The 10,120-nt window shown below is 60.8% G+C and overlaps 2 protein-coding genes across 2 annotated transcripts in view; one reads left to right on the forward strand and one right to left on the reverse strand.

Moving 5' to 3' along the window:
* The window catches only part of OBSL1 (obscurin like cytoskeletal adaptor 1), a 16,341-nt gene that overhangs the window by 5,332 nt on the left and 889 nt on the right, over positions 1–10,120 (reverse strand). The window contains exons 2-12 of the mRNA XM_031057102.1: positions 8,578–9,674; positions 7,544–7,813; positions 7,092–7,352; positions 6,456–6,761; positions 6,092–6,370; positions 5,720–5,995; positions 5,320–5,592; positions 2,601–2,873; positions 1,029–1,304; positions 606–881; positions 248–523 (exon numbers count right to left, since the gene is read on the reverse strand). Coding sequence (XP_030912962.1) covers positions 248–523; positions 606–881; positions 1,029–1,304; positions 2,601–2,873; positions 5,320–5,592; positions 5,720–5,995; positions 6,092–6,370; positions 6,456–6,761; positions 7,092–7,352; positions 7,544–7,813; positions 8,578–9,616 — 3,805 coding nt within the window. The 5' untranslated portion in view covers positions 9,617–9,674. The remainder of the gene's footprint in view (positions 1–247; positions 524–605; positions 882–1,028; positions 1,305–2,600; positions 2,874–5,319; positions 5,593–5,719; positions 5,996–6,091; positions 6,371–6,455; positions 6,762–7,091; positions 7,353–7,543; positions 7,814–8,577; positions 9,675–10,120) is intronic.
* Positions 10,016–10,120, forward strand: part of INHA (inhibin subunit alpha) — a 4,579-nt gene continuing 4,474 nt past the window's right edge. Inside the window, exon 1 of the mRNA XM_014306550.1 lies at positions 10,016–10,043. Within this exon, the coding sequence (XP_014162025.1) occupies positions 10,016–10,043 (28 nt within the window). The remainder of the gene's footprint in view (positions 10,044–10,120) is intronic.

Consider the following 10,120-nt stretch of genomic DNA (forward strand, 5'->3'; position numbering starts at 1 on the left):
GACTGGAGAGACGGGCTGTCACCACAAAAGCAGCCTGTGCTGGGTAGCACAATGGCCAGACCCTGTCCAGACTCCTCTGGCTGCAGCCACCACACAGATGCAGCCCACTCCCCATGTGCCCCCCACCAGGTTCCCTGTGCTCACTGCCACCCAGCCCAGCCTCACACCACCCTGGCAGCAGCCACAGACCCACCTCACTCCCTTACTCCTGTTCCTCTGGTCATCCCCACCAGGACCTTCTGCTCACCTTCTACAGTGATGAAGAAGACAATGCTGTCATCACCAGTATCACAGAGATACTCCCCAGCATCCTTGCCTGTAGCACCCAGGATCACAAGGGATCGGCGCACCCCGTCCTCCTCCAGCCGCACACGCCCCGTGTCCTGCAGCTTCTCCCCGTCCTTGTACCACTTCACTTCCCCATGGGTATGTGAGAGCTGCACTTCCAGCACCAGGTCCTCCATGGCCTGGCAACGCCGGTGGGTCGGCAGGACATCCTTCTCCAGGATCCTGACCAGCGGATCTGCAGCACCAACAGAGCTGAGGTCTCTGGGGTTTGTGCACCCAACACCCCACACCAGGCTCTTCCCTACCCTCATGCTCACCCAACACTTGGATGGTGAAAGTCACCGTGTCACTGGCAGTGTCACAGGTGTATTTTCCAGAGTGCTCAGCTTGGGCAGCGGGGATGAGCAGCCGGCGATGGACACCCTCCTCCTCCAGGACCAGGCCGCCCCCAGCCTCGAGCCTGACACCCTCCTTTGCCCAGCACACGGGTGTATCCGCACGGGACAGCTCACAGCACAGTGTCACCGTCTCCCCCGGGGACACCGTCATGACAGGGACAGGTCTGCAGGGCTGCAGGATCCTCACCGGAGGCTCTGCAGGTATGGCATATCTGAGATACAAAGCAGCGCAGGGACAATGCAGCCCTGGGCACTCCTCTGCTGCCAGCCCCGGGTAAGCTCCTGTGCTGGGTGGCCCAGAGGATGGGCACCCACTGTGGCCAGAACCACATCAGCACTGACCTGACACCTTGACATCGAAGGAGACAGCCTCATCCTTGGTCTCGCAGATGTACTCGCCTGCATCCTCTGCACTGCTCTTGGGGATGAAGAGGCAGTGCCAGGCCCCCTCGACCAGCAGCTGCAGGTTATCAGTCTCATCCACCTCCAACCCATCCTTGAACCAGTGCACCGGAGCATCTGGCATGGAGAGCTGGCACCGCAGTTCCACACACCCCGGTGCCTGAACCAGCAGCTCCAGTGAGCGCTGTGGAGGCTGCAGGATCCTCACTGGTGGCTCTGTTGGGGATGTAGAGGAAGAGTGTGAGACCCGTTCAGTTCTCTGCTCCTGGCTCTGCTGTGTCTATTTACTGTCACCTGTGTCCCTGTCCCCATGGGGCTGTATAGAAGCTACGTCCTCTCACCCCAGGGCAAAGAGGTCAGAACTGCTCAGGGCAGGGGCAGCAGGCACAGAGGTGCAACTGCACATCCTCCTCCACAATGCTGAGGGTAGGGAGCAGGGCTGGGGACCCCAGAGTACAGAGGTGCAATAGTGCTACCCTTTCCAGGATGTCCCTGCTGTGCCACCAACCTGCCACCAAGATGGAGTAGGAGACAGATGCATCGCTGGCATTGCAGAGGAACTCCCCTGTGTCCTGTGTCCGGGCACAGGGCAGCACCAGGCGGTACTGCAGCCCTTCCTGCTCCAGCACCAGGCTCTCGCCCACCTCCACTTCTTCGCCATCCTTGTACCAGCGCACTGGGGACACTGGGCGGGACAGCTGGCACCACAGCTCCACACGCTGCCCGACCACGTAGGAGTGAGAGGCCTCCTTGTTGGAACTGACAATCCTCACTGGTACCTCTGCTGGGGACATGGCAGGGCTCAGCTGTGTTGCTGGGTGAGTCCCATGTGAGGACAGGAATCCCCTGGGCAGCTCACTGCTCACGGTCACCCTGAAGCTGGCAGCACCATCCCCGGCATGGCGCATGTACACCCCTGAGTCAGGCAGTGCAGCTGCAGCAATGTGCAGCCTCTGTGAGCGTCCCTCTGAGCAGATGGCCAGGACCTGCGTTGGGACTACAGCCTCCCTGTCCTTCAGCCAGTGGACAGGGGCATCTGCAGAGGACACCTGGCACTCCTACACCAAGGGCAGCCCTGCCAGCACTTCCTAGAGCTGCTCTGCCTCCAGCACTGGGGTGAGGCAGACCTTCAGGGCTGAGAGGACCAAGACCTTGTGTCACTTGGCCTCCCATCCTACCTGCCCTGGCAGCAGTGGCCGTGGGTATCCCAGCCCTGCAGTGCTGGTAGCTGCAAGCTGAGGGAACAGCAGGGCTGGGGTGTGAGGTGGCATCACCCAGAGGCAGGCAGCTGGTTGTGCTCTGGAGTGTAAGGGGGCAGTGTGACACAGAGCTCTGGGAGGAGACAGACCAGCTTGTATGCTCCTGCCCACATCCCCTTCCAAGCCAAGGGCATGGGCAAGGAACTGCTCTCAAGGAGGCGAGAAGCAGCAGAGGCGCTGAAGCCACAGTGTGAGCAAGGAGCTAGGGCAGAGGGAGAAGGGGGAGAGAGATGTAGGTGTCTGTTGTACCCACCTGCCACGGTGACTGTGTAGAAGACAGAGTCCCCACCAGCGTCACAGACGAATTCCCCTGTGTCCTGTGGCTGGGCACAGGGCAGCACCAGCAGGCACTGCAGCCCCTCCTGCTCCAGCACCAGGCTCTCACCTGCCTCCACCTCCTCCCCGTCCTTGTACCAGCGCACGGGGGCTGCCAGGCGGGACAGCTGGCACCACAGCTCCACACGCTGTCCGGCCATGTAGGCGTGGGAGGCCCCCTCGTTGGAGCTGACAATCCTCACCGGCTCCTCTGTCATGGAGAGACATGGGGCTCAGCCAGGACATAAGAACCAGAGCCAGTGATGGTGGCCATCACAGCCCTGTGTGGAGTGATGGCTTCACCACTTGTTGGCTTTAAGGCTGGAAGGCACCACATCATCCACATTCTACATAGCACAAGCTTCTGGACCATCGTGCCTGGGTCTCCCTCTTCTCACACATTACAACCAGGAGGAGCACCAGGCTTTGAAATGGCTGGGAATTGCTGCAGTGCCCTTGCTCCCATGGTACCTGCCCTGCTTTGCCCTGTGGTGAAGCTGAAGGGTTTGGAGGGAAGATGCATATAGGCAAGCCCCAGCGTTGATAACCACCGTCTGTGGTGCCAGCACCAGCCCCTGCAGCTGCTCTTCCAGTGGGTGCCCTCCCCTCTGCCTATCTCCCCGTTTCAGATGCCACCAGGTGCCAGCCAGCGCTTCTGTCCTGGCTCAGCCTTGACATTTGCTTATACTGTGGTGCAGGCATGTGGTTTTCTTGCAGCCAGAGGCCCATTCCTCCAGCTTACCAGGACCCAGGAGCCAATTCCAGATTGCAGTCATCACTAAAATCACCATTAATTTGCTACAGAAAATAGTGCCACTGCTCACACCGCCCCTCTGAATTGAGTCACAGCTCTAAAGACAGAGGGGCTCCCAGCACAAATTTTAGCTGACCAACCCTCCTCTCTCCTGGGAAAGTTCAGGATGCCACCTAGAGCCAACACTGCCTGCCTGGCTGTGCACATTGCAGCCAGCCATAGCTGGCCTGAACTCTGGTGCTCACAGAGCCCGCGGCTCCATGCGGGCGCAAGGCACAGCCAGCTCTGGGCCGCAATGGTGGACAAGCACAACCTGCCCTTCCACAGCCCGCAGCTGCTCCGTGCCGAGTGTCCGGGTGGAAGCTTCCCAGACAGCTCCCAGCTGCGCTGCCCAGGCGCAGCAGCACAGCGCTGCCCCGCAGCGTGCAGAGCGGTGCGGCGCCGGTTTGCAGCGATTAACCTGCCGCACGCTGAGCCTGCATCCGCACAACCCCCGATCAAAGGACTGCCGGCCGCCTCTCTCCCTGGACCTGCTAAAAGCAATCACATTGCTGAAGTGCACCTGGAGATGTTGAGCAGCACTGAAGTGAGGGGATGGATAATGTGCCAGCCCTCAGCGGGCAGCATTGCTCTGGCCTCAGCCTCTCACTAGTTCTGAGGGAGCTCCAGTGCTCAACAGCTGACAGAAAACTCAGAAGATGCTGGGGATGGCTGAGCTTGAGGCAGGCAGGCTACATGCCACAACAGCCCAATGGAGGATAGCTGAGATGCCTCAGGGAAACCCAAGCATGCCACAGCAGCCAGCCTGGCACTTGTGCCAGCGAGGTGTCAGCCTGAGCCTCCAGGCACCCACCCCCAGCCCTGCCGGTGACATTGATGTCCAAATCCAGATTGAACCAAGACAGCCTCCCTAAGACCCTTCTGTCAAAGTTATGCAAAGCTGCTCAGCCAAAAGGCTGAGCTTCGGCAGATGGTGTTCCCTCTCCCAGCCTATGGAAGCAGAGCTCTCCATGCCCCACACTCCCACACAGCACACGACTCCTGCCTCTTCCCAAAGCCCATGCTGCCTGTCCTTCCCACTGGCAGTTTTGCCTTTATCTCACTAAAAACCCCTCCCTTCCTCACCCTCCCAGCAGCCACCACTCCATTGACTCTTCAGCATCTCTTATCACTCATCCTATCTTCACTCCTACGTCCTTGGCCATCAACTTTGGGCCTTTGCCGTGTGTTAACACCACAGCGAGGCTTTATCACTGTGGTCACATCACCTTTCAGCTGGGCTTGAGCTCTGCCCCTACTTGCCTTCCTGTGGTTGTGGGCTGTGGGTTTTGGGGCCAGCAAGGGGAAGCCTCTCACTTGCTTTCAGCTTTCATTATGCTCTGCCAGCCGGTGATGCCAGCAGCCGCTCCGCAGCTGGGGCAGCCGCCCCAGGGTGCTGAGCCCTGCTCCCATCCAGCAAACACCTCCCAGCCATCGGTCCCCAGGCAACTGCTAATTTTCAGGTCAGCAATTAACACTGTCCATCAGAGCAATGACCAACCATGAGTCACCCCATGCCAGGTGCCAGGACCACTATTTTTAGGACCTTGGAGGATGGCTTGGTTACTAGGCATGGAAGAAGTCCGGAAAACACCCTGGCGTGCAGGTGCTGGGTGCTCTCGTGTGCTCTAGTGTTTCAGACAGGCTGAGTGAGCTGTTCCCTCTGGCAGCTGGTCTGAGTCCCACAAGGACCCCAACTAAGCAACCAACCAAACTGCTGGTGAGCACCTGGCAAGAGCATGTCTGACAAGTATCCCATCGCAGCAGGTGACAGCAATACTGACACCAGCACATGCATTGTGGCATCCTGCACTGGCAAAGAAAGCCCCCTGAGACCCTACCAGCCCTCCTGCATCACACTCACCTGCCACAGTGATGGTGTAGAAGGCAGAGTCCCCACCAGCATCACAGACGAACTCCCCCGTGTCCTGTGTCTGAGCGCAGGGCAGCACCAGCTTGCACCGTGGCCCCTCCTGCTCCAGCACCAGGCTCTCGCCCACCTCCACCTCCTCTCCATCCTTGTACCAGCGCACGGGGGCTGCTGGGCGGGACAGCTGGCACCACAGCTCCACACGCTGTCCGGCCATGTAGGTGTGGGGGGCTTCCTCGTTGGAGCTGATGATCCTCACCGGCACCTCTGCCAGGGATAATATGGGCCTCAGCATGACTGGCTGCAGCTTTCAGCCGCATGATGGGGCAAGAAGCAGGGCAGGAGCACTATCAGGAGGTAGGGGCCAGGCTCCCGCACACAGTCCCCAGCTCACCGGTCACTGTCACCACAAAGCTCACGGCGTCATCCCCAGTGTCACAGGTGTACACCCCAGTGTCTGAGGGACATGCTGAGCGGAGCAGCAGCCTCCGCACGCAGCCTTCTGCCTGCACTGCGATAACATCATCCAGGGGCACAGCCTTGCCATCCTTCAGCCAGCAGACAGGGGCATCCGGGCTGGACACCTGGCATTCCAGCAGCACAGGCATCCCTGCTGGTACTTTTCGGAGCCGTTCAGCCTCAGACACTGGGCCAATGAGGACCTGTGGGGCTGAGAGACATTGAGAAGTGGTGAGAAGCATCCTCCAGCATGACAGCCCCTGCTGCTGGGGTCCCAGTAGGACCCCAGGGTGAGTGCCCTGATCACCTTGCACATGCAGGATAGCTGAGTCCCGCACATCACCGGACACAAAGGTGACCTGGGCCCCACTGTCAACCAGTCGTGCTCCTCGGATCAGCAGCAAGTGCTCCGTCCCACGGCGCTGTACACTGCACCGGCCGCCTGCCTCCTCCTCCTCAGCCAGCCTGACGCCGTTGAGGAACCAGGACCCATGCACCGCAGCTGACAGCTCCAGGGAGAACTGTGCATCCTCACCATCCCTCACCCATGAATCCTGCAGACCCCTCTCCAGACGAGCTGCTGGGGCTGGAGCACAGTGGGACTCAGCCCCAGCGGCACTGACCGCCAGCATGCTGTGGCACGACATCCCAACTTTAGCCTGGCTCCTCACCAAGATGCACAGATCCAGGGAACTCCACGGGGCTGCTCCTGCCGTGCTTGTTGGCGGCAGAGATGCGGAAGCAGTAGTCGGCCTCGCGGGGCACGCTGTCACCCAGCACCCGCACACAGCTGGGCAGGTCGGTGGCAAGGCACTGCACCCAGTCCCCTCCCGCTGCCTCCCGACGCTCCAGCAGGTAGTGGCTGGCGGGGCGGAGGTGGGAGTCAGGCGCGGGACACCAAGTCAGCAGAGCCGTGTTAGTCTCCACCACGCTCATCTCAGCTGCCACCGGTGCGCTCGGAGGGTCGTGCTTCACACCTGCAAGTCACAGCCCAGGTTGCCTGATGGGGAGGCTCTAGGTGGGGTGGCAGAAGGCCTAAGTGGGGATACACAGCCTAGTTCTTTGGGGATTCTCTCTCTGATGGAGAGGATGATCTTGCTCCCATGTAGCATGCTGCTGGCTACAGGGGTTTGTGAGTGCCCGTGAAGCTGGGATCCTGGAGCCCTGCTCAAAGCCCCCTTCCCAGAAAACATATTGCAGCATCACACTCCCAGCATATTGGGTGCCTATTCCATCCCCCCTTCTGTATCACCCCTCTTGAACAGGCAGGAGAGAGGACACAGGACCCCTTCAAGGCTGGAGCTTACACTTGACTCGGAGCTGGGAGGATGTCTGCGACTCCCCGACAGTGAAGGAGATGATGCCCGCATCCTGGCGGGTGACGTGCACCAGCACCAGGAGGTGTGTCCTGCCGAAGCTCTTGAGCACCGTACGGGGTGACTCCCGCAGCTGCAGCGCGTCCCGGCTCCAGCAGCTGCCCTCCACCACATCCCGTGTCTCCACACAGAAAACTGCATTCTCCCCCTCCATCACATCCAGCTTCCGTGGCAGCCGCTTCGCAATCACCCCTATGGGCAGAGATATATGAGGCAGGAATTCTGGGGACTAGGATGGGCTCTTTGAGGTGGGAGAGGAGGAGGAGGAGGGGCAGCAGCAGGCACCAGCCAAATGGAGGGAAAGCAAATGCAGGGGGCAGTGGGGACCCGGGCAAGGAGGAGAATAGGAAGGCAAAGCTGTGCTACCGGAGACCTGAGCCCACCTCGGACAGAGACCTCGGCGATGCTGCGTCCTTTGTCCTTCATCTGGCAGAGGTAGATGCCGTCGTCATCGATGCGGGCATCGCGGATGGTCAGGCGCCGCACCACCCCCTGCTCCTCCATCACATACTTGTGGCTGGGCTGCAGCTCCCTGTCCTCCAGGTACCAGGAGGTGGGGATGGTCTCCAATGGCACCTGACACTCCAGCACTGCATCCTCCCGCTCTGCTACCTCCACATCTGCCAGCTGCACCTGGAACCGCAGCCGGTGCTCTGCCACAGGAAGAGACAGGAGCTTAGGGCATGTGGGGTACAGCATCCACTCTCAGCCCTTCGCTCAAGGTGCTCCCAGCTCACAAAGAGCTGCAAACCCTTGTCCCTGCTTTGCCCTCTGCTTTGGCTTGCATGAGACAGACATTGCCCTGACAAGGACATCCCCCAGAGCAGGGAGGACCAGGGCACAGCCTGGGGAGACATAGGGATGCCTCCAGTATCTCAGCAGGGAGTTCTGGGGGATGCAGGAGCATGGAAGCCAGCATGCTGCAGCAGGCGTCTCAGTAGAGGGGAGCAGTGGGGTGTAGGCAGGGGCTTCACCAGTTCCTGGGTAACCCCAGCCATGGGCTGTCCCCAGCTGGCTGGATGGCTCGGGGGGAATTGGGCAGCCGCCAGCGCAGACTCTTGGAGCCGTGCCCTGCAGGGCTGGCTGCCAAAATCACTCAGCACTTCCAGGGGAATTTGTCACCAAGGCACTGTCCCTCTTCCCTGTTTGTGGCTGAACACCTGCAGTCATCCCGAGAAGCCACACCTCTGTTTGCAAGGAGAGAGACATGGAGCAGGACACAGCTCCTGGAGAAGCCCAGCATTCCCTGCTTCCAGCCCACAGCTCTGTCCCAAGGAGCCTGGGGTGACCCTGGCTGCACAGGGCAGGAAGGAGCCCAGAGATGCTGGGTTCCCACACAGACACACCCCTGCCAGACAAACTTCCCTGAGCCCCCCAGGGCCCAGCTCCCTCTGACACTCCTTGGACGTGTTCCTACCTTTCACCTGGAGCTGCACTGCGCTGAGGGTCTGGCCAGCAGTGTTGGAAGCGGTGCACATGTACAGCCCCTGGTCCTGAGGTTTGCAGTACAGCACCTTGAGGATGAAGTAGCCCTCCCGGTCCTCGTAGATGAGATGCCTGCGGCCGGGGGCGAGGGGTTCACCATCTTTCTGCCAGATGATCTCTGGCTTGGGCTTGCCAGTAACGTAACAGCGAAACTTGGCGTGCTTCCCTGCGCTCACGGCAAATGCCTTGGCCCCTGGCACCCTGGCCGGCACTACGCCATTGGGCACCCAGGTCTCCGATGCCATGCGCCGTCCCGCTCCGTGCCGCCGCCACCGCTGCCGCTCCGCCAGTGCCTCGGGACCATCGGCAGGGCAGCCATTGGGGAGCCCGTCCGGCAGTGCCTGGGGCTCAACCAGGAGCACGGCAGCAGCCAGGGCCTCCTGGGAGCCGCTGCGTGCCCGGCAGACATACACTCCCCCATCCTGGGGCCGGGCGCTGAATAGCTTCAGGAAGTGCCAGTCCTCTGGTTTCTGCCCCACTGCAAAGTGGCTGCTCTCAAAGAGTTCGGAGAGCTTGTGCCCGTCCTTCTCCCACTCCAGCACAGGGCAGGGCTGCCCAGACACCCTGCAGGTGAACATCACATCCTCCCCCCGGCACACCCGCATGGATGAGGGGGCAATGAGGAAGGCAGGTGCGACACTGCCTGAGCATCCCTCCTCCTCTCGCCGCTCCGCTGGCTCCACCCTGAGCATGGTGGCAGCATAAGTCTCGCCAACGCTATTCTTGGCCCTGCAGACGTAGAGTCCACTGTCCTTGGGGGTGGCACAGGACACCAGCAGGCTGTACAGGTCCCCTTTGGACTCCATATGGAAACGGCCTGAGGGCTCGATGGCATTCTTGTCCTTTTCCCAGAGGATGCTTGGCTGGGGATCACCCATGATCTGGCAGCTCAGGACAGCATCAGTGCCACTTTGGACCGTGAAGGCGCGTGGATAGGCCAGGAACCTGGGGGCTCCCCCGAACCCCTCCATCACCAGCTCCCAGGGTCACGGCAGGCAGCTGGCTGGAGCAGCAGTGGGGACCATCAGCCTGGGGGGATGTACAGACAGACTAGAGTGGGGGCTTGGGCTTCATCAAAGAGATGGACCAGTGTGGAGCCCCCAATCAGGAGGGACCCACACCTGGAGCCAAGTCCCCAGCACGGACACCCTGCCCTGCTTCAGGAGCATCACCCTCATTCGGAGCAGCACAGCCCCACTGGATTTGCCCCCGAGTCACCCAAATCAAGCATTTCCCAGCCCAAGGCAATAGGAGAGGTGACAAAAAGTGGCTCTTTGTACCCCAGGGGGCTGAGACACTTGGAGCTTATCCCAGGGTTGCAGAGGGGACTCCAGTTCCAGAGGTGGGGGACCCCTGCCTAGACAGGGAGCATGGGCAGCTGCTTGCTGGGTGCTGGGGCTGGGGGATAGCAGAGGAAAAAGGGCCCCTGCCCGCCCCTTCCCCACCCGCCGGGCATTCACATTCCTGCAGTATCG

Source organism: Geospiza fortis, unplaced genomic scaffold (genome assembly GCF_000277835.1).
Source record: "Geospiza fortis unplaced genomic scaffold, GeoFor_1.0 scaffold112, whole genome shotgun sequence".
Taxonomy (NCBI): Eukaryota; Metazoa; Chordata; class Aves; order Passeriformes; family Thraupidae; genus Geospiza; species Geospiza fortis.